The sequence below is a fragment of the Electrophorus electricus genome, chromosome 4 (genome assembly GCF_013358815.1).
Source record: "Electrophorus electricus isolate fEleEle1 chromosome 4, fEleEle1.pri, whole genome shotgun sequence".
In the NCBI taxonomy this organism is placed as follows: Eukaryota; Metazoa; Chordata; class Actinopteri; order Gymnotiformes; family Gymnotidae; genus Electrophorus; species Electrophorus electricus.
In genome coordinates, this window is record NC_049538.1 from 14,495,974 (window position 1) to 14,520,361 (window position 24,388).

Genomic DNA, 24,388 nt, shown 5'->3' on the forward strand with positions numbered 1-24,388 from the left:
AAAAGGCCCATCTGAGATTTTTTTGGTTTGCCTGTTGTAATTGGAGGGAATCTGAAGTCCCAGGGGAGAAGGGTGAGGTTCTGAGAGGGAGCACTCTGAAGGTGCAGTCGCAGTCGGGTATAGTCAGAAGGCGTGGGTTGTTTAGGAAGATGCGGACCAGTGGCTACACTACCTCAATGAAACCTGGAGCTATCACTCACACTAACCTTAACATAATAAAACATGTCCTCAAATCCCTTTTTTTTATTCTTAAAATTTGATCTCCTCTGAGACTTTGGTTTGACAGCTAGCCTCCAGGAGTTAAGGCTGCTCACCAAAAAAGCAGCCGATCTCCCCCCTCACAGCGGCGTTCAGCTCCAAGCGCTCATAAATAACCAGCGCTGAACCACAACACCAACACTTAACCTGCAGGAAATGGATCACAACATGTTTGAAACATGCCAAAAGAAACTGCAGCTTGAAACTGAAGAAACTGAAGAAGCACTAGCAGCCTTTCACAGGAACATTTCGTGGACACTCATGTCCATGTGGTTTTTTTTTTTGGTAAACATAATATGCTAGTTTAGGGAGAATTGTTGCCATAACCCATTTGCATTCCACAGTAGCATTTTTACGCTTTACTGAACTTTTAACACCAAGGTCTAATCCTGTCTCCTCTAATGGTTCCCATAAATCCAAGCCAGGCTGGCCCCAGCTCCGCCCCTTCTGCCCCTTTTCTCATTAGGGCTCACACCTCACTGTGTTGGACCCAGCTGAGGGTGCCCCGCCCCCGCCCCTACCTCCGCCCCCCGCCTTTGCCCCGCCCACAACACACAGCTGGCCTGTCCTGACACTCCTTCACCTCATCTTACCCCTCTGGACTAGTGGCAAGAAAACCAGTCCAGACACGTGATGGAGCAAAAGACATCAGTAAAGAAAGGTAATAAACAGAAGGAGAGGAAAGGAGGGAGAGAGAGAGAGAAGGATTGAGAGGAGGTGAAAAATCGAGAGAGGGAGTATTTGATTATCATTCAGAGCATGACATCCGCATTAGGAAGATCAGAAATTAGAGATAATAAAATTATGGAAATAGTTATATCATGTTTCTGTTTATGACTGTGGTCTTCCTTTTGGTTTGTCTTCCTGTCCTGTTGATCACAGTTATAGCTTGCAGGCATTCCATGTTTATAGAAAAATGTCCCAGCCTTTGAAGTGGAATATAAAGAGAGATTTATATTTATTTAGTCCTGCCATTTCCATAAAAACGCTTCAGTAAATCTGCACTGATACAGTGAAAACCTTCATAAAGATGAAACTCTTGAGCCTTGTTCATACGGAGATTCCTTCTGCAGTGACATGCCACACAAACACGCACACGCACGCAGTCAAACACACTCCTCACTGAGCCAAACGTCCGTGTGACTAGCGGCTAGCGGACAGCACCTGGCGTGGGACAGCACGCCACTCTCCCTACCCCACCCTTATCTCCACCCGCCCTCCACCCTCCAACTTCATTTAATTAGGACGCTGAGAAAGAGAGAGAGTGAGCATGTGTGTGTGCACGCGTGTGTGTGCGTGTGTGAGAGAGAGGGAGAGAGAGAGAGAGAGAGAGAGAGAGCTGTCTCGTCTGGCTTGGGCTTCCACCCTTAGCCCTGACGCCCTCAGCTCCCTTCTGCTTCCATTTCCTGTCCCTCTTCCTGCTGGCTGCTGGTATGCCGCGGTGTCATGGTGAATCCCATGCTGATAATCTCCCATGATGCAACAGCAATCGCTCCGATCGCCCCGGCTCTGAGAGCGAAAGCAGACAGAGCACTGAATCCAGGGGAGGACCTCATTTCCCAGGGAACCAGCGCTGCTGAGATAAGGAATGGTGGGGGCTAGTGGAGTCTTCCTCGAGCTGGTAGTCATCATCACCTCAGTGTGTTATCCTCACACCTCAGTCTGTGGGCTCATGAGGAGATGAAAGCTAGACCCAAAAGGAGGAGGTCATAAAGTGTTATTGTACACATTAATGATGCTTACCTGAAGCCATCGCACACACGTTTGATGTGGTGATGCGGTTACGCGGCTGTCTGCGAAAAGGAAAATACACCACAGCATTCTCTTTTTCCACCACTTTCCCCTGGATTTCTGGTGTGCAGGAGTCTCGAGGTATTAGAAAATCACTCTGGGGTGTGGGAGGCAAAGAAAGTCACGACTTTTTTTGGGGGGGGGAACGTTTTTCCATCTTGGAAATAAAAATGGAGAGCGAAGAAAGGAAGAGGAGGAGAAAGGGAGAGAGGCAGACAGGGAGAGACGTGGAGGTGGAGGAGGTGTCTCCCCACACCAGCGACAGATAGATGGTGATGGGGTGGCACTTGGTTTTCATTAGGTGCTCTGATCCTCAGCCCTATACTTCACTCTCTCTCTCTCTCTCTCTCTCTTTCTCTCTCTCCCTTTCCACCCCCCTCCCACCTCAATTTCTAAGCTGACTCTCTCTCTGAAGGAACTGTACAAAATTACTCCTGAGAGGAAAAAAACCAAAAAAACAAAACATATAGTTCCACTCTCTCCAGTGTATTTCTTTAATATCCTCTTCAGACTTGAAGTCTCCCCTTTGCACTTTTTTCTTAAACAATCCCTGCCATCTCCGCTGTAGGAGTTACAGTGGAATTCTAGTTGAGCGCAAGCTCTGCACCTATGCCCAGCACTCAGGATGTGCATCTGTGGGTTCGAACAGTCCTGGGCCCCCAGGGAGAGGTGAGGGAGCTTTTCGCCTGCTGGGACAGGGCAGCAGAGTGGGACTCCCATTTCGTTTGCTGCCTACTGTGCATACCAGTGCAGAGTTGAACACCAATGAAATAAGGGCCAGATGTGCGTCGCTGAGCCAGGGTGTAGCTGTGAGGACCACAAGCAGGAGGCTGGTGGAGCACCGCGGGGATGTGGACGGGCTCGTGGGAGCTCCCCGCGGCCTGCTGTCCGGGACGCATGGGTACCAGCCCCCTGTGCTATAAACACAACCAGATCCACTCTTCATTCCTCCCTCACTATCACTCCCTCCATTTCTCTCTCTTTCTGCCTCTCTGTCTATCTTCAAGGGCCGGGCTGATTGTAAAACACAGCCTCATTGTGTGTGCCTGTGGGTGTGTGTGTGTGCGCACCAAGTGCAGCTACAATTTTAGTTGATCAGGCCCATCTGTTTTCTCAAACCATTGCCCTCTGACCTCTGAGTTCTAAAAAGCTGACAGTGTTCGTTATATTCATCAGAAGTATAATGTCTCCCACTTCAGCCCTCTGATCCCCTACAGCCTGGTGCTGTTACACGCCCCCCCCCCCCCCCCCGCCCCCCCGCCCCAGGCCTGTTACGATTCTACAGCATCATCCTGCCAGCCTCCTACAATATGGTCCTGTTACTCACATTTATCCCAGTCTTGTTATTCTGCTCTAACCATTAAAATAGAAGCTGGAGAGGAATACAGAGAGTTGGCGCACCACTGATGGGCACGCCGGTGTACATGTGAGCTCCAGGGGAAAACTCCGTGCTGAGCCGTGTCCTCCGAGCTGGGCTCTGGGACACCAACATCTGCCCTTGCATGTGACTTCCTGTTTCTGAGCGATAAAAGAGCACAATGCTGCCAAGGCAGCCATAACTTCTACAGGCCACTAATTTAAGGGCCCCCTGCAGACATTGCAAATAATTCCATGAGATTTTTAAAAAACGTTTGGCTGTGTGTGTGTGTGTGTGTGTGCCTGCGTGCGTGTGAGAGATACTGTAGAGTCAACAGAGAAGAATAATCAGAAAACACCATCTCCTCTTTCAGTGAACATCCTCTTTTATCAAAGAAACATCACCAACAACAAAAGACGGATTAACTCAACAGGGAAAATGAGGGAAGGCTTACTCAAAAACACACATATATCACAAAGACAGCAAAACACATTCATACTTTCGACTCGGACCAAAAAGAGAAAGTCGTGACAAAATGTTCCACAATCCACAATTAAACTAACTCACAAACAAATTTAGCATTACATTCAAACTGTATAAAGTCTGCAGAGAGGCCCAAGGCATTCTGGTTGTCCTCCCCACACTCCTCTCCGCTCTCCCTACGGTCTGGTGGCGGCCTCGACAACACAGTGTGTAAGCGGGAGGACGTAGTAGCAGAAGATGAAGGAGAGGAGGAGGAGGAGAAGGAGGAAGGGGGTGTTGGTGGCGGCCTTTGACTCATGCCACATGAGAACATTTTAAAATAGCGAGCTGCAGTGATTAGCAGAGATATGCTATCTGTTGCTCCATGCCGGAGGCCTCGTGCTCCCCATTAGGTCAGGGTCTTTAATCAGGCCAACCAGTCATGCAGGGCTTTCCAATTTCAGCTTGCAGCAGTCATCTCTATCTCCCCGTCTCTCGTCTCAGCAAACAAGCCAGCAAATGGGCTACGTCTGCGCGGTGTCAGACTGTCAGGCTTATCACAGCCTGCACAGGCGAAAGTGAACCCAGCAGGGTGGGGGGGGCGGGGTTTGCGGTTTGGGGCGGGGTCAGGGGCGGGCCTGAGAAGCAACATCTGCTTTGGCGAAAATATTGTGAAAAAAATAAATAAATATAAAGCAATAAACGACCGCTCTGTACACAAACAGTCACACTCCGTACACAAACAGTCATGCTCCGTACACAAACGGACACCTGGGAGCTAACAGGAATTAGTGAGCGGCGCAGGGCGGCCAGGGTAAGGAAGCGCAGTGTGTTGCCACTCCGTGAAAACTGGAACGCGCGTGTTTGGAGTTTTGGCGGCCTGCGTCACCACTACGGAAGTGTGTTTATTTACACTGCAGCTGCTACCTCTCCATGCCATTCCGTATTTCTCTGCTCCTCTCCTAATCTCTCCTCCAGTCCTTGTGCTACAATGTAACACGTTACTGTAATCTAATTATTTTCCCTTTTCTCTCCTTCTCTCTTCCCCTCGTCCTAAAAAAGTGGACCTGCTGCGCCGGAGCACACTTTAGCCCATGGACTGGGTCTGTCTGGCTGTGTGTGCCTATACCAAATTCTTTAATAACTACATTTTAAACAGCGTAGTTTTAAACAGAGGACATTTTGTGTATTTTTCTGTGTTTTGGAATTGGGGAAGTTACAGGTGTGTGTGTGTGTGTGTGTGTGTGTGTGTGTGTGTGTGTGTGTGTGTGTGTGTGTGCAGATGTAAGTAGTGGAATGTTTGTCTGTGTCTATAATGAGTTAGGTACATATACAGTATATGTGTATAGTCTTTGTTGGGAGGCTGTCTAGAAGTATGAGGGTGTGTGTGTGTGTGTGTCTGTGTGTGTGTGTGTGTGTGTGTGTGTGTTTGTGTGCGTGTGTGTGCGTGTGTGTGTGTGTGTGTGTGTGTGTGTGTGTGTGTGTGTGTGTTTGTGTGCGTGTGTGTGTGTGTGTGAGAGAGAGAGAAAGAGAGAGAGGGAAAGAGAGAGAGGAAGAGAAGGAGACCATCCAGCAGTGGGACAGAGTGGGGCAGGAGTCTCTCAGATCCCCTGCTGTAGGCGGAACATCTGCCCGCTCATTGGAACCAATCAGAGTGGAGAGACCCAGGCCGTGACGAATCAGGCTGCTCCGTGATCTTTTCATGGAATCCTGGGGTGGAGCTGGAACAAAGGCAGTCAGCGGCCCCTCCCCTTCCCCTCCCTCTCCCCCCACCCTTTCCGGCTTTGATATCGTAGACCCCCACGAGGAGACCCCCCCCCCCATCCGTAATCCCACGGATCATGACAGAAAAATGACAGACTTAGCATCTGAACGTGGGCCACGCATATGAAAGGCTGTCTGTTTTGCCCTCTCATACCCGGAGCCGGACAAGCCCTTCAGGGGCCCTTTGAGGGGATACGTGGAAGGTGAGGTTTGGGTGCATTCCTTGTTGCCCATAGGAAAGGCCATTGTTACGAAGATCCGACCCCATTGGCAGCTCCCCGGCCGTGCCAACAGGTCGCCGGCCAAGGTGCAGAGATGCTCGGGCGTGGCCCGGACCGTGGATGCCCGTGCCGCGACGGAGCTCAGCCACCACTGGTCTGCCGCTCTCTCGGGGCAAAGCTGGAAATGACAGATCTGTGATTCATCTTGAGACAGAGTGAGAAACACACTGCCCAGACATGAGACACCGTTTCCCATTCCACCCCCTCCTGAAAGTTGAGAGCTGGAGAGGGATGAGCACAAATGGAAACAAAGGGAGACAGAGATGGAAAGTGGGTGAGAGAGGGAGAGAGGGAGAGAGAAAGATAATATTATTAACGTATCGTTCTCATTTTTCTTAATTTTGAAAACGCTCATTCTTGTTTTAATATTGCTTTGGCAACGCTGCAAATGAATATGGTCATGGCAGAGAGAGACGCAGTGAGACAGTGTGCACAGAGAGTAAAAAAGCTCCATGAGACGTCAGCGACTCCACAACTTCAGGAAACCAAACAGACAGACAGTCTCACAAGAATTAGGCCATAAGTAGGCCCTCTCTCTCTCTCTCTCTCTCTCTCTCTCTCTCTCTCTCTCTCTCTCTCTCTCTCTCTCTCTCTCTCTCTCCCTCTCTCTCTCTCTGTCTCTCTCTCTCTCTTCTTGTGCCAGTGCCGAGCTCAGTAATGGCATGCAGTCTCCCTGACATCTGAGCAGCTATGGCATACAGCATTGCACCTTACCGCTTCAGAAATCTCCAGGTAATTATGGGATGGAGTAACCGAGAGACCGATAGACAGGGGTGGGGTGGGGTCTGAGCGAGGAGAGATAGATGGGGGCACATTTATGAGTGTGGAATCATGCCCAGTGACACAGTACGCATCCATGTGAGGCTGAGCGACTGAGAATGACAGACCATACCCAGGTCCTGTTACGCCCTGCTCTGACATGCCAGCACGCTCACTGGCACCAGACAGACGATCACAGTGTGCTGCACACACACACACACACACACACACACACACATGCATGCACCTCTTCCTGCTCTTATAGTTCACCCTGAGGTTGCATGATTATGTTATAGGGAATATCAAGACATACAGCTTAGACACATCTTAGAAAACACTGCTTAGGGCATATTTTGAAAAAACTTTATATTAATTGCTGAGATGTCATCTAGATACACACACAAGCACAGTGTTCTAAGCAGGAAACCCTCTTTGAAATGGTAAGGTAGTGTGTTTTACTGACTCGAGGCAAGTCTAAATGTGAAAATTAACGTTAAAGAATGCGTAAAGGAACAGATGCAAACAATGCCAGTAGTCTCCTCTGTGTGTAATCTAGGCTGACATATATCCCTTCACCCCCTCTGACACACACACAAACACACACACCCTCTTTTCATGAGCCCTAATGACTGCATTATGTTTGGTGCTAATTTTAACATATGAGGTAAGGTTAGCGCACTAATGGCTGTAATAACAGCTCCCCTAGACTGATGCTTTAGTGCTCCTGCTCTGATCTGAACCGATTATGCCCCCCTCCACCTGGGCGGAGGCAGGGCACATGTAGGCGGGCATCATCCGTGCCAGCCCCGACCAGGCCGTAACCGGCCGCTCCCCCATGCCAGCTCCAGCATGTCCCTGTTGGTGCGAGCTGGAATGCCCTCAGGACTGGACCCACCCCGCGGCCCACGCAATCGGCGCCCGCAGGCCGGTTACCCGGCACGCTGATGCTTTCATCCACCCGCTCCTGTCAACTTCACTTTAGCTAATTGGTGTTTCTGGTGACGATGCCCTGACCCTCCACCCCTCCGCCCTTCTGCGCCGCTCAGATCGGCCCCTCACCAGGCTGCGCTGGCCCCTACACCAGCCCCCACACTAGGCCTACGCTGGCCCCAGCGATGGGCCCCACACTCACCCTGCCCTCACGCTTTCTCAGAGGGGCAGGACGCAGTTTCTGAGCCGCACTGCCCCCTCCCCGCCTCCTCGTGACCTGGGCCGCTCCCGTATCGTGGCCAGTCACACATACATAATAAAAGTTGCTACAGAATTGCCTACAGCAGCGCATCACACCAGGATTACTGCACCTAGTTTAGTTCCTTATCCCTCTCCATAGGTCATGAGTGGACTCACTCAAATCATCAAGTCTGTTGCATCAAACGTGCTGGAACATGAAACCCTGTGTTCCAGTGCGCCAGGACCCTGCGTAAACACAGATGTTTGTGTTCCAATGCTCTAGGACCCTGCGTAATGGGCGCCAGGTCCCCATTTCTCAAAGGCTCACTGCATAATATAAGTCCCTGCATGGTATCTGTTAGAATATGGCATCCAGAATGCAGAAATGCTCACTGTGAAGTTTGGGTCAGTGGGAATAAGAGCAGGGAAACACAGGAGAGGGGGTGCGGAGTGGAATGACCTCTCCTTGGGGGGGGGGGGGGTTGTGAAATGAACTCTCCTCTGGAAAGGGGGGTGGAAGATGGACTCCATGAGGAGACATGAGTAGTGCAAGAGGTTGAGGAAGGAGAGAGAGAGAGAAGACAGGATTCTTTATCACTGCAAGGGATGGTGGGTGGGAGGAATAAATGGAGAAAGCAGAGGAGAGTGGGGAGACAGAGAGAGAGAGAGAGAGAGGGAGAGGAGAAGAGAGAGAGACAGGCGTAGTCAGGAAGGCACAGTGGCTGATGGGTAATTTATAGCACAGAAAGGCTTGTAGGGTGAAAAACATTATTTTAGCAGCTCCCACATCGTAATAGAAGCCAGATGTGCAGGGATTAACAAAGCCCATTCCTCCTCTCTCTCCCTCTCTCTCCCTCTCTCCCTCTCTCCTTCTCTTTCATCCTCTCTTTATTCATCCCTCCCTCTGCTCCTTCCTCTGTCTGTCTCTTCATTTTTCTCTCATTCATTCTCGACGAGCCCGTTTCTCTTCTAGCTCGTAAAGTCTCGTGCTCTGGTGGTCATGAGAAGTCAGTGAGCCGTCCTCCCTCAGTGAAGCGGAGCGCATCAGCTGAGGGGTTAAGGCACGCAGAAGCCGAGGCACCCGATTGAAGATTAGCACTCGATAGGTCAGACGCTAGATCGGATTCTTACATCACGCTCCTTAGCCCAGCCCAAGGGAGAAAGCTTGCACTCCGCTAGCAAAGCAAAACGAATCTTTGTCTGCTGTCCCGATCAAACGCCTGCTGATGTCACCTTGTTCCATTCCCTTGCTGCTGGCGACAGTTGCTAAGGTATACTTTTGCATGGCAACAAAATAAGCTGAAACAACTGTGTGCTCCATCCAAGACAAAGTTACTTAATGGGATGATGTCACAGTGTAAGTAAAGTATAACATGCACCACCTGCATGTTCCGTGAATATGCAATAAACTCGTTTTAATGACTGACGAGTCAGAGAAACCAGAGTCCAAGTACAATATTTACAGCTTTGTTTCCTGTACACCAGTCTGTACTGGCACCAGTAACACCTGACCCTTTCACTTTAAGGCCTGACATACCTCTGACCCTCTGCTGCTGAAAACTCAGTAATAGTCAGGTCTCCAGAATATAACCTATAAAACAACTCATAATTTTAAACCATGAACAACCAGCGATTTACCAAGCTCATTAGGAAGTTGTTTTTGGACCGACGATGTCTAGGTCAGGACATGTAGGCCTCAGGTTCCGACTAGAGATCCCGCAAGATGTCATGAGATCCTATGACAGGAGCCATTTTGTTATGACACCTCTGCCCGTGTTTCCCACCAGTGCTCAGGCCACCCAGCTGTCTGCTGAGCTTTTCAGACTCAGCACTTTTCAAACTCAGCACAAAACAGTCCTGATAGTTTTTAAAGGGCAGAGTACATTAAGACTAAAGTAGCTCTATTACAAGAGGATAAGGACAATAGGGGCTGGCTCTCCTCCACAGAGCAGCCTCACAGGCAGAGTGAAGGGCTGGCTCTCCTCCACAGAGCAGCCTCACAGGCAGAGTGAAGGGCTGACTATCCTCAATAGATCAGCCTCAGAGGCAGAGTGAAGGGCTGACTCTCCTCCACAGAGCAGCCTCATAGGCAGAGTGAAGGGCTGACTCTCCTCCACAGAGCAGCCTCACAGGCAGAGTGAAGGGCTGACTATCCTCAATAGATCAGCCTCAGAGGCAGAGTGAAGGGCTGACTCTCCTCCACAGAGCAGCCTCGCAGGCAGAGTGAAGGGCTGACTATCCTCAATAGATCAGCCTCAGAGGCAGAGTGAAGGGCTGACTCTCCTCCACAGAGCAGCCTCACAGGCAGAGTGAAGGGCTGACTATCCTCAATAGATCAGCCTCAGAGGCAGAGTGAAGGGCTGACTCTCCTCCATAGAGCAGCCTTACAGGCAGAGTGAAGGGCTGACTCTCCTCCATAGAGCAGCCTCAGAGGCAGAGTGAAGGGCTGACTCTCCTCCATAGAGCAGCCTCAGAGGCAGAGTGAAGGGCTGACTCTCCTCCATAGATCAGCCTCACAGGCAGAGTGAAGGGCTGACTATCCTCAGTAGATCAGCCTCAGAGGCAGAGTGAAGGGCTGACTCTCCTCCATAGAGCAGCCTCAGAGGCAGAGTGAAGGGCTGACTCTCCTCCATAGAGCAGCCTCACAGGCTGTGTGGAGCAGTGCGAGGGACAGATGGGCCACAGCCCGTTTAAACCCATTAATCACCGCAGCACGCCAGAGGAAGAGAGCCAGCGAATGCCCCTGGAGTGCTGAGCCTGGACAGAGAAAAGACAAACAAAACAACCCCATCGCAGCCTCTCCACAAAGACGCCTTCTTCAGAACCAGCATTTTAGGTGAAGCGGATCAGGTGATTTTCTTCCCATTGAGCACAAGACAAGAGAACGATGATACCGCAGACAGAAACTAGCCAGCATGTGTGTGTGTGCGTGTGTGCACAAGTATGTGTAAGGCAAGTATTGTGTGTGGGAGAAAGTGTAAGTGGTTTTGCAGTGATCCAGGGAAAACGCCGGAGTGTGAAAGGCTCCCGAGCGAGTGTGTGTTTATGGTTGGAGTTTGTGTTTGTTTACATACAGTAGGTCAGTTTAGACAGAGAATGGCATGTATGTGTGTGTGTGTGTGTTTGTATGTGTACATGCATGTGTGCAGTGTGTTTGGTTGTATGCGTGTGTACTGTGTGTGTGTGTGTGTGTGTGTGTGTGTGTGTGTGTGTGTGTGTGTGTGTGTGTGTGTATGTGTGTGTGTGTTAGCAGCAGTGTGAATGGCAGCTGAAAGATGAGCTCTCTGATCTCTCTGGCTCTCCTGCTGTCCAGCTGTCTCTCTCTCTCTCTCTCTCTCTCTCTCTCTCTCTCTCTCTCTCTCTCTCTTGCTGGCACTCTCCTGCCCTGCAGGCAGCCATACCCAGCCCTGGCTCCAGCCAACACCTCCTCACTGCTGGAGACCAGGCATGCCAATTTAGCATATGAGAGAGAGAGAGAGAGAGAGAGAGAGAGAGAGAGAATCTTGGAGAAGCACAAGTAAGGTTTGCTATCTGCAGTGGTCTCATCCTTTCATCAAGTCACACCCTCATCTTTAAGCTGCTTCACTGGACATCAGTACAGCGAGATAACTAACAAATTCTCACATCCCGCACTTAGTTTAAGTTTTACTAGGAGGGATGCAGAATGAGGGGAAGAGAGACAGAGAGAGAGGGCGGCGTAATCCTCTCATCCACGCCTGTGTCTTGTTGTGTATGAATGTCTGGCCTGTCACCCCAACAGATGAGACAGTGACCTCTGACCCAGCATCCCGACTAGTCTCAAGTGTCCAGACCTTATGGAGTCTTATTGTATGTATATGAAAGGATAACAACAAGAATGCAGTCATTTTCCCTCTCTCTCTCTCTTCATCTCCCCCCCCTCTCTTTCTCTCCAATAATCTGTCCCGAAGAGTAGCTAGGCATGACCCATGGCTAGTTATGCATAGCTAAAATAGTATTATATTCTAAACAAATATATCCAATTGAGGCGTTCATGAAGCAGAGGAGTGCAGATTCAATGAATGAGAGAGTGAAAGAGCTTCCTGCAGTTTAAGTATATATATATAGAAAAGGCATAATGTATCATATATATTATGCATAGATCATAATTAGACAGCTGGATAGATCTATTAAATCTATATACATCAGTAACTATATCTAAATAGTAGTACAGGAACTACAGTAGCTATGTTTAATGGTGATGAGTACAGTAACTAGAGTAGTTGTATTTAATGGTGATGAGTACAGTAACTACAGTAGCAGTTTTAATGGTTGATGAGTACACTAATAACAGTAGCTGTGTTTAGTGGTGATGTGTATAGTAGCTACAGTAGATATGTTCAGTGTTGATGTGTAGTAGCTACAGTAGATATGTTTAGTGGTGATGTGTATAGTAGCTACAGTAGATATGTTTAGTGTTGATGTGTATAGTAGCTACAGTAGATATGTTTAGTGTTGATGTGTATAGTAGCTACAGTAGATGTGTTTAGTGTTGATATGTATAGTAGCTACAGTAGATGTGTTTAGTGGTGATGAGTATAGTAGCTACAGTAGATATGTTTAGTGTTGATATGTATAGTAGCTACAGTAGATATGTTTAGTGTTGATGAGTATAGTAGCTACAGTAGATATGTTTAGTGTTGATATGTATAGTAGCTACAGTAGATGTGTTTAGTGGTGATGTGTATAGTAGCTACAGTAGATGTGTTTAGTGTTGATGTGTATAGTAGCTACAGTAGATGTGTTTAGTGTTGATATGTATAGTAGCTACAGTAGATATGTTTAGTGGTGATGAGTATAGTAGCTACAGTAGATGTGTTTAGTGTTGATATGTATAGTAGCTACAGTAGATATGTTTAGTGGTGATGTGTATAGTAGCTACAGTAGATATGTTTAGTGTTGATGTGTATAGTAGCTACAGTAGATGTGTTTAGTGTTGATGTGTATAGTAGCTACAGTAGATGTGTTTAGTGTTGATATGTATAGTAGCTACAGTAGATATGTTTAGTGTTGATGAGTATAGTAGCTACAGTAGATATGTTTAGTGTTGATATGTATAGTAGCTACAGTAGATGTGTTTAGTGGTGATGTGTATAGTAGCTACAGTAGATGTGTTTAGTGTTGATGTGTATAGTAGCTACAGTAGATATGTTTAGTGTTGATATGTATAGTAGCTACAGTAGATGTGTTTAGTGGTGATGAGTATAGTAGCTACAGTAGATATATTTAGTGGTGATGAGTACAGCGGCTACAGTAGATGTGTTTAGTGTTGATATGTATAGTAGCTACAGTAGATATGTTTAGTGGTGATGTGTATAGTAGCTACAGTAGATATGTTTAGTGTTGATGTGTATAGTAGCTACAGTAGATATGTTTAGTGTTGATGTGTATAGTAGCTACAGTAGATATGTTTAGTGTTGATGTGTATAGTAGCTACAGTAGATGTGTTTAGTGTTGATATGTATAGTAGCTACAGTAGATATGTTTAGTGGTGATGAGTATAGTAGCTACAGTAGATGTGTTTAGTGTTGATATGTATAGTAGCTACAGTAGATATGTTTAGTGTTGATGTGTATAGTAGCTACAGTAGATATGTTTAGTGGTGATGTGTATAGTAGCTACAGTAGATGTGTTTAGTGTTGATATGTATAGTAGCTACAGTAGATATGTTTAGTGTTGATGTGTATAGTAGCTACAGTAGATGTGTTTAGTGTTGATGTGTATAGTAGCTACAGTAGATATGTTTAGTGTTGATGTGTATAGTAGCTACAGTAGATGTGTTTAGTGTTGATATGTATAGTAGCTACAGTAGATATGTTTAGTGGTGATGAGTATAGTAGCTACAGTAGATGTGTTTAGTGTTGATATGTATAGTAGCTACAGTAGATATGTTTAGTGTTGATGTGTATAGTAGCTACAGTAGATATGTTTAGTGTTGATGTGTATAGTAGCTACAGTAGATGTGTTTAGTGTTGATATGTATAGTAGCTACAGTAGATGTGTTTAGTGTTGATGTGTATAGTAGCTACAGTAGATATGTTTAGTGTTGATATGTATAGTAGCTACAGTAGATGTGTTTAGTGGTGATGTGTATAGTAGCTACAGTAGATGTGTTTAGTGTTGATGTGTATAGTAGCTACAGTAGATGTGTTTAGTGTTGATATGTATAGTAGCTACAGTAGATATGTTTAGTGTTGATGTGTATAGTAGCTACAGTAGATATGTTTAGTGTTGATGTGTATAGTAGCTACAGTAGATATATTTAGTGGTGATGTGTATAGTAGTTACAGTAGATATGTTTAGTGTTGATGTGTATAGTAGCTACAGTAGATATGTTTAGTGTTGATGTGTATAGTAGCTACAGTAGATATATTTAGTGGTGATGTGTATAGTAGTTACAGTAGATATGTTTAGTGTTGATATGTATAGTAGCTACAGTAGATGTGTTTAGTGGTGATGTGTATAGTAGCTACAGTAGATGTGTTTAGTGTTGATGTGTATAGTAGCTACAGTAGATATATTTAGTGGTGATGTGTATAGTAGTTACAGTAGATGTGTTTAGTGGTGATGAGTACAGCGGCTACAGTAGATGTGTTTAGTGTTGATATGTATAGTAGCTACAGTAGATGTGTTTAGTGTTGATATGTATAGTAGCTACAGTAGATGTGTTTAGTGTTGATGTGTATAGTAGTTACAGTAGATAGCATTTCCATGGCATATTGCACACGCTGTTATGTGGCGCCACCATTCCAGATTGGTAAAAAGAAAAAAAAAGTGTGTGTGTGCCAGGAGAGAGATTTTCTTTGCCTCCAGGGAAATATAATGGCATTCCAGAGAGTTTGGCAGAGCCGCTGAACAGTGGTGTGAACCGAGCCGAGTGGGAGAGCAGGACAGCGACTCTGTGACATTTGGTCAATATGCCTTTCTCTCTCTCACTCTCTCTTTCTCTCTCTCACACACACACACACACCCACACACACATACATACACACACAATTTGGGAAGAGTCAAACTGCTTACTAGAAAAGAAAAATATGGCCTTCAGGGCAAAACCATTATGTGGCAGGAAAGTGAGTAAGAGAGGAGTCACCAAACTCAGCACGGCTGAGTTAGCCATTCCAGAATGCATTGGTTTAAGAGCAAGAGACAGCAGAATAACACTGGGTCTTCACTTCTTCACCTTCAGCAGTTCCTGTTGGTTTCACAAGGAAACCTGAGTAACATACTGATGGAGATAGAGCGAATTCTGCACTCCTTCTTATAGCTGTCTGACAATACTCACCAGCGCAAAAATCACACCCACACCCCCCCACCCCCCACACACACACACACAAAAAGAACACAAATCACCACAAATGGTCACCAGAAACATATTCTGATTTTCCCCCTGTCTGTTGACGTCTGAAACAAAAGCACTCATCTAAGCAACACTAATGGAAAGATCTGTGAGTGGACGTATTTTAAGCTCATTTCTGCCTCTGTTTCTCTCTCGTATGGGCTGCTCTGTCAGGGGAATTGCAGCGAGGACCTCCAGGAGTGGAAACAGTCAGTGGGCTAAGATGGACGAGAGGGTAGGGCTTCCACCTGGGCTTGTGGAATTTGAGTGTCACCATGGTGACCGCAATAGGTATGACAAGTATTCTTCCAGGCCAGAAAAAAGGAGATCCGCACACACACACACACAAACACATACACACACACTCATCTATGCACAGAGCAAGAGTGTGTCAGAGAGTCAAGTCCTGAGGCTCACGACAAGATCCCTCAGAATAACTGAAAACAGGAAACTCCCAGTAAGAAGCGTCGGACAGAAGACAGCACAAACAGATAAAGGGAGCACAAGCAATTACACTCTGACAAAGAGAGATGGATCGCGTTTCACACTGATGTGCCTCTTCATGCAGCTCGCAAACACGGCAGCCCTACGGGCAGGAGAGACAGAGGAAGAGTATTTATCTGGGTGGGGGGTGGGGGGACCTTCGAAAGGGAAGGAGAATTTCCAACAACAGGAGACAGGAACAACAAGAGAGGAGAGGAGAGGAGAGGAGAGGAGAGGAGAGGAGAGGAGAGGAGAGAGGAGAGGAGAGGATAGGAGAGGAGAGGGAATAGTGTTTCAACGAGATAGAGACACACGCAAGGCCGTGAAATGAATCTTTTGGGTCTGAAAATTCCTCTAAGATGAAACACATGGAGAATGTTGGCCAGGTTCAGACACCTCACATACATTACACATATACAGTTGGAACAGACTAAAAAATAGAGTTCTTTCTCCATGTATAATATTGATCACCTGCCCACTGTGATGGAATAGACTGTCCCATGTCAAATAATGCCATAACACCTCGACGACATAGCACATTTTTGAATGAGGAAAAGCAGTGCTGATCAATTCATCTCAATCAAGAGTGAAATCAGGATTATTGCATTCGTTATTAAAATACCTTCCCCCATGACATTAAGAGAATTATTTTCTTTCCAAAGTATTTCAGAGGCCTTAGTGGATTCACCGATTCTATCAGTCAAAGAGGAGAGAGGGCACTGAAACCAGACCTCCGGGGTCTTTCATCAGGCTGTCAGGTGATCCAGCCACAGGTACAATCTTCAGGTGTGTACAAAATAAAGAGCCAGGAGCATCTAGGGGGTGGAAGGGTCATTTAGCCTGGGGCTGGGTTATGGCCTCTGACTTTTGACCTCTCTATGAAAGAAGGGAATTCAGTGGGGAGGGGGCAAGTCTGTGCAGGAAAGAAAGAGACCAAGAAAGAGAGAGAGAAAGGAGAAATTAAAGAAACAGAAGAGACAATAGACTTTATGTTGATTTCAGTTTTAATTTCAGCAGTAATATTAACTATACTATATTGTCTAAACTTATTCAGATCTGGTCATCAATAAAGTCATAAGATCATGTTGGGCACCTGTAGTGTCATTCTGTACACACACACACACACACACACACATTGTCCTGTTGGTTCACTCTCAGAGCTGCTACAGATGATTGTTCATCACTGTTATTCTTCACTTTTAATCTCCATTATAGCACCCAAATAACCTTTGACCCCTTTTACATCTGTCTCATTACCATTTGCCATCCAGATGTACAGGATGCCACAGCATGTCGCAGTGACAATGTGACCAGAGTTCCCACCACCAGAGGGCAGCACCACAGATCCATCTCATGAAAAAAAGAACCATGTTCGCATAACGATGAATTATACTTTTCTCAGTTTTGGTTCATAGTAATTTATATGGGCTTGAAAGGATATGTTGCATTAACATTAAGCTTCACATGCACGAGGCTGCAGTGTTACCCTTGGCAACCACAACAGGATATGCTTTGTCATAAAGCGTTGTCATAAAGTATATGCTTTTCACATCCATGCGATGCACAGTAGAAGCAGAGACATCCTCCTCAGATCCAAGTGATAGTTACACAGCAAACCTTCCGAATGTGGCAGAGCGAACGCCCAATCAAGACACTGTACCTCTGCATCCCCGTTCCCTTTTTCCGCAGATGGTCGACGTCTGCTGTCCATGAAGTCTGAAAAAAATTGGGGCTTTTGCTGTTCTCGAGGGTCTGGCAGGAACCCAGCCAGCAGCCGCTCGAGAAAAAAAAAATTACATAAATATCGTTCTGCGTTATAACGTGTTAAAATAAACATTTTCCACATGGGAAAAGCAGACAAGTTCTTAATGATAATAATCATTTTAGCAGCTGTAAGAGAAAGAGAGACATAAGGAAATCCCCCTCAGTTCAGACACACACACACACACAGCAGGCTGTCGTAGCTTCATACAGCAGGTCACCTTACATGTAGATGATGGAAGATCAGGAGTCCGTGTCTCAGAGGTCTGGCGCTGAGCTCCAGATGTTATGAACGCTTTGTTGTTTTACTCGTTCCCTTCAGTTTCATTTTACTTCTCTGTACTGGTGCTGATAAAAATTAGTATGAATAACATCCTTTGGGCCATTTTTAGAAGCCCCTGATCTCATCTCTATCACATTTAGAAGCCCCTGATCTCACCAGACATACTGTAACAGGGTCTGTTCACAAAGTTACAGGGTCTGTTCACACTATAACAGGCCCTATTCACACTATAACAGGCCCTATTCACACTGTTACAGGCCCTGTTCACACTATAACAGGCCCTGTTCACACTGTTACAGGCCCTGTTCACACTATAACAGGCCCTGTTCACACTGTTACAGGCCCTGTTCACACTATAACAGGCCCTATTCACACTGTTACAGGCCCTGTTCACACTATAACAGGCCCTGTTCACACTATAACAGGCCCTGTTCACACTGTTACAGGCCCTGTTCACACTATAACAGGCCCTGTTCACACTGTTACAGGCCCTGTTCACACTATAACAGGCCTTGTTCACACTGTTACAGGCCCTGTTCACACTATAACAGACCCTGTTCACACTGTTACAGGCCCTGTTCACACTGTTACAGGCCCTGTTCACACTGTTATAGGCCCTGTTCACACTATAACAGGCCCTGTTCACACTGTTACAGGCCCTGTTCACACTATAACAGGCCCTGTTCACACTATAACAGGCCCTGTTCACACTGTAACAGGGCTTGTTCACACTGTAATAGGGTCTGTTCACATTGTAACAGCCCCTGTTCACCCTGTAACGGTCTGTTCATTCTGTTACAGACCCTGTTTACACTGTAACAGGATTTATTCTTCTTGACCTTATACAGAAAGTCTCACTGATATTGGCAAAGTTTTGTTTTCCATTGCACTTGCATTCATTCCTCTCTCACCCACACACATACATACACACACCGGTGCGCATGCACTCACTCACATACACACACACACACGCTCGCTATTGAGCATACACATACACATTCTCCCAGTAGGCCTGTGAGCTCTGTAAAAGATCACACTCTGCTCCTGTCCAATTAAGCACGCTAACAAGCTTAGGTGCACTGTGAAAGGAGGATTTACAGCTACCCCACTGCACTTGTAATTACCGATAGAGTATGCAGAAACAATTCACCGCTTAAAACTGCTTATTGCTCAGTCACGGTTCAGCTCTCTCTCTCTCTCTCTCTCTCTCTCTCTCTCTCTCTCTCTCACTCCTTCTCTTAATCTCTCTCTCTCTCGCTCCACCCATTTTAAACAGGGCTCCCCAGTTCCAGAGAGAGTAAATGAGAAGGAGTGAGGGAAAGAGGGAGAGAGGGAGAGAGAGAGGAAGGGGGGAGAGTTCCTTTATGAAGGGGAAAGGCTGAGAACAAGTCTGAGGCAGAAAGGGGGCCATTGTAGGGGGCTGGCTTGCACACAAGCTGCCCATTGAGCTCCGGCCAGCCGTGTACAATGGCTAAACTAACATCACTGACATTTGGAACTGCCCAGGCCTTAGAGCACGAGGGCAGGGGGTGGGGACACTGGCAGCCAAAGGAGTGTTGGGATAGACCCTCTGAAAGGCCGGACTACAGATCAAATATTCATCTCATACAAGCCGAGAACAAAGCAGGAGAGAAGAGGAGAGTTCAAGAGCATGGGAGGAGAGGAGAGGAGAGGAGAGGAGAGGAGAGGAGAGGAGAGGGGAGGAACCAATAAATGATGTACCAGTGTCAGAAGAACAGCATGGAGCTAAAGACCAAAGACAAACAAAGGCCACACTGAGCTGACACCCGAGCCAGTCGCAGGCCTATTGAGGCACAGAGCCCCGAGCCCCAATGAAGCCCTCCCCGAGGATCCGGCAGCCTGACTCGGCCGGGCGGCCCCGACCGTGTCACTCTGATGAATAGACACGCGGATCAAAGCGCAGACGTGCCTCCGTCGCTGCGCTCCACCCGCATCGCCCCTCAGAAGCTGCTGCGGGCCAGACGCGCTCGTGCCGTGTAACCCCGGGGCTGCTACCGGGACTGTGCACCGTGCGGTTCAAAACACCGAACCCATATCGCAAAGCAACCAGCACGAGGAAGACGAGAGACAATTTAGGACATCCTCGCGGCGTAACTGAAGAACGGTAATCAGTGATCTCAACACTGCAGAAAGGAATGTCAGCTCCAAATTTCACTCACACCTTTTCCCAGTTGTAAGGAGTAGAGGTTGTTTGGCACTAAACTGCACAGGGGAGCAGGTTAGCTGAGTGTGTCTTCACCTCCACTGGCAGGTGGGAGACAGCGTCTCACTGACTCCCTGTTGCAGCACAGCTGCCAGAACGCCTCTCCCAGCCCAAAGAAAGAGGCTTTAGTTTGCAGTTACCCATTTACATGAACACACATCCATATTTGCATGCAAACTCTTACACACACACAAACACACGCATATGCACACACGCGCACACACACACACACACACACACACACACACACACACACCAGGCCCCACCAAAAAAACAGAAAAACTCACAAAAGCACACAAACATACACACTGCAAGTGCATATTAGCCAGAGAGCTTCAATAGCTTGCACAGACTACCTCACAACACACACACACTCCCTCACACACACACACACACACACACACACACACACACACACACATGCATGCTCTCCCACCCACATGCAGCCGCGGTGTTCCCAGCAGCACCAGCACCGGGGGGATAACATGCAGCGTCAGAGGGGATGGCTCACAGGCACTCACGTTTGTTTAACCAAGTCCTGCCTGATCACACACAGTAAACAGGCCCAGACCACCAGGCCTGCATGCTCTTTCCTGGCAGCCTGCATGCATGGACAGAACCACGGGCATCGCAGGGCGCCAGGACCCACTCTACCACCCAGCGTCACTACTACACGCCACGCTGACGCTGCCTGCTCCATCCGGGGCTTGTGTGTGCATGCACAAGAGAGGGAGCAGGGCTGAGAACAATACTCGAGCCCTTAACAGCAATAACAGCTGCTTAAGGCAACAAACATAGAACTTGATATATACACGCTGAGTGAGGGAAGGCGAGAGAATGAGAGAGAGAGAGAAACGGACAGAGAGAGAGAGAGAGAGAGAGAGAGAGAGAGAGAGAGAGAGAGAGAGAGAGAGAGAGAGACCATAACATATGAGGCAGACTTGCTAAATGAGGGACTTTAGTGATGATCATGGGCAACTGAACACATGTCTTTCTCGCTCTCTCTCTCTCACACACACACACACACACACACACACACACACACACACACACACACACACACACCTCCCTCCAGAAATCTGGCAGTATAGCACCCTTGCTGCAGGACAGGTGCGATGGGTTGTATGTGTTGACAGTTCTGGGGATTTTATGACTCTTATGATACCAGCAACAGGCATCACGCCACCCCCACCCCTCACAAAGAGAGGCCTGTCCACTGAGAACCAGTGCTCATATTCAAAGGACATACACACACTACTGGATCTAATAGTGTTCACCTGCACGGTGTACGTGGGCTGTGTGGTCACCTGCACAGTGTACGTGGGCTGTGTGTTCACCTGCACAGTGTACGTGGGCTGTGTGGTCACCTGCACGGTGTAAATGGGCTGTGTGGTCACCTGCACAGTGTACGTGGGCTATGTGTTCACCTGCACAGTGTACGTGGGCTGTGTGTTCACCTGCACGGTGTACGTGGGCTGTGTGGTCACCTGCACAGTGTACGTGGGCTGTGTGTTCACCTGCACAGTGTACGTGGGCTGTGTGTTCACCTGCACAGTGTACGTGGGCTGTGTGTTCACCTGCACAGTGTACGTGGGCTGTGAGTTCACCTGCACAGTGTACGTGGGCTGTGTGGTCACCTGCACAGTGTACGTGGGCTGTGTGTTCACCTGCACAGTGTACGTGGACTGTGTGGTCACCTGCACAGTGTACGTGGGCTGTGTGTTCACCTGCACAGTGTACGTGGACTGTGTGGTCACCTGCACAGTGTACGTGGGCTGTGTGGTCACCTGCACAGTGTACGTGGGCTGTGTGTTCACCTGCACGGTGTACGTGGGCTGTGTGGTCACCTGCACGGTGTACGTGGGCTGTGTGGTCACCTGCACGGTGTACGTGGGCTGTGTGGTCACCTGCACGGTGTACGTGGGCTGTGTGGTCACCTGCACAGTGTACGTGGGCTGTGTGGTCACCTGCACGGTGTATGTAGGCTGTGCGCAGAACCTGAAAAATGGACTGTGATCCCTGTGGACAAGCTTGATTAAGCCAGGAGATGTGGGTCAGTGATCTTTATGTTTGAGCTCATCCCCATCTTTGTGCAACTGAGTGTGTGAGTTTGTCATTTTTGTAGTTTTTGTAGTGCCCCCGAGACCCTTTGCACTCAACTTTTTCAGAAGTGTCTGCCAATCGCTACGAGACTCCGCAAGACTCTGCGAGACTCTGTGAGTCTTGTTTGCCAGGTTATGCTTTAAGTCTTTGGGACTAGGTAGCCTTATACAGATAACAGATCTGCTTTTGTTTACTCTTTGCGGTGTTCTGCAGTAATGGGGATAATGTCGTGTGTATTTCTAAGCCGTAAGTGTTTCGCTACCTAAATGACAGAGCCGTATTTGAGTGCTTTCTCAAAAGCCAAGAAACCCTTGAGTCTTCACAGGCATCCACTGATACACTGCACAGTCATATATTAGACAGGCTGCTAATCCAGTGACAAGGGACCCCTAATAGACCATATATTAGGTCTATTCCAGCACTCACTTGCACACACACACACACACACACACACACACACACACACACACACACACTGTGGATAGACAGCCAGAGGATCTAAAAGACCCATTTATTGCGAGGACAGAGGGGGGACATTTCTTTACGCTATTGATATCTGAGCACTCTTTGGATATTTTCAACTGAGAAAGGACAGGCACTAGCAAATCTGTCCACTATAGAAGTGACTTCCAGAGTCTGTTAGATCAAATAGCCTTTACAAGACTGACAGAGATTTTAATATTATGAAAATAATTGTAAATTATTCAATTATGGTGTGAAACATGTTCTTTATCAAATCTGTCTCGCAGGCTTCCAGAAGCATAGAACATGAAGAGGACAACTGTTAACCTAAACACAATTACTTGTTACACTCATGTAATGTAACATGTGACGCATGACCACATGCTGTGATGATATTGATATTGATATAACTACTACAGCTCTCAACACACAGCTGAATCAGCAGTGTGAAGAACTGAAACAAGGCGTGAGAACTATAACACAATTGAGAGACGGAGTGAGAAATATAACAGAAGTGAGACATGGAGAAGAAAATGTAAAAAGTGTCATATGCTAAATGGGTAAAATATTTTTGAAATAGCAGTTATCCTTTCCCATAACCTAGTAACATAGTAACCTAGTAACCTAGTTACTGGTCATGACTGGTATCAATGTCCTTGAATGCATTGCATGTATTGCATTCATGTATTGCATTCATTCATTCATGTATTGTTTTGCATGCAGTCATTCATGTATTGTTTTGCATGCAGTCATTCATGTATTGTTTTGCATGCATTCATTCATGTATTGCATTCATTCATTCATGTATTGTTTTGCATGCAGTCATTCGTGTATTGTTTTGCATGCATTCATTCATGTATTGCATTCCCGACACTAAAAGATGTGAACTCTGATCTCAGCATGCCTGACTAACATCTCATCATGGATGTCTCCCATCACCCAAAACAAAATCCCAGAAAGAACCAACCATTACATATTGACCATCCGCGCTGAGAACTCACTTATCACAATGTCTGGAAATGCGAAAAACATGGACGTGGTCCTAGACAAACAGCTCTCATTCACTGCCCATGTTTCCAACATGCCCAACATGCAGGTTTCTCTTATAGAACTTCAGAAGCATCTGTCTGTTTCTTTCCAGAGATGACACTTTATTTCCTGTCCAGTCCCTCATCATCTTAAGACCGGACTACTGCTCCTCTCTCTTGGCAGGTGCCGTGCGCACACCACTGGACCCTTGCAGCTGATCCAAAACGCAGCTGCGCGGCTCACGATCAGTGTTCCCAAGTTCACACACATCACTCCGCTGCTGCATTCCCTATGCTGGCTTCCTGTAGTCACTCACGTCTGATTTAAAACCCTCATGCTTGCCAAAAATGGGCCTGCGCCCTCTTACCTGCAAACACTAACCTCCCCTAGGACTGTATCTCGCACTCTTTGAGCCTCTAGTATGACTCGAACCACAGCCCCTCAAGAGATGGGGAAGACACGCCTCACGACTCTCTTCTGTGCTAGCATCCAGATGGTGGAATGAACTCCCACTACCGGTCCATATATTGGAGTCTCGTGATGTCTTCAAAAGTACACTAGCGACCTACCTCTTCAGGAAGCACTTGATGGGCCCTAAAGTCAATCCATGACATTTCACTTACTTCTCTACATTAAAAAAAATGATATCCATAACAACAAACATTAAAACAAATAAATAATAATAATATTATTAAACAAACTGTACTTTCCTCATGTGTATTCCTCATGTGTACAGGGTTCTAGCTTAATGGTATACTTGGGCCTAGTATAGTGGCATAACGGCTTCCTCCACAGAGTGAAAGCAGTATGGTACGTCACTCTGGACAGTGTCTGCATGCTGTAAATA

The 24,388-nt window shown here is 47.1% G+C and overlaps 1 protein-coding gene across 1 annotated transcript; it reads left to right on the forward strand.

The window, feature by feature from the left end:
* The first annotated feature begins 21,327 nt into the window (after positions 1-21,327).
* LOC113585900 (keratin-associated protein 4-12-like) lies at positions 21,328-21,963 on the forward strand. Its single transcript, XM_027023668.2, has one exon. The coding sequence runs from the start codon at positions 21,328-21,330 to the stop codon at positions 21,961-21,963; it is 636 nt and encodes a 211-aa protein (XP_026879469.2).
* Positions 21,964-24,388: the final 2,425 nt, after the last annotated feature.

Bases quoted from the DNA above. Each gene is read 5' to 3' on its own strand.
- LOC113585900 (XM_027023668.2), top strand. From the start codon at position 21,328: ATGGGCTGTGTGGTCACCTGCACAGTGTACGTGGGCTATGTGTTCACC.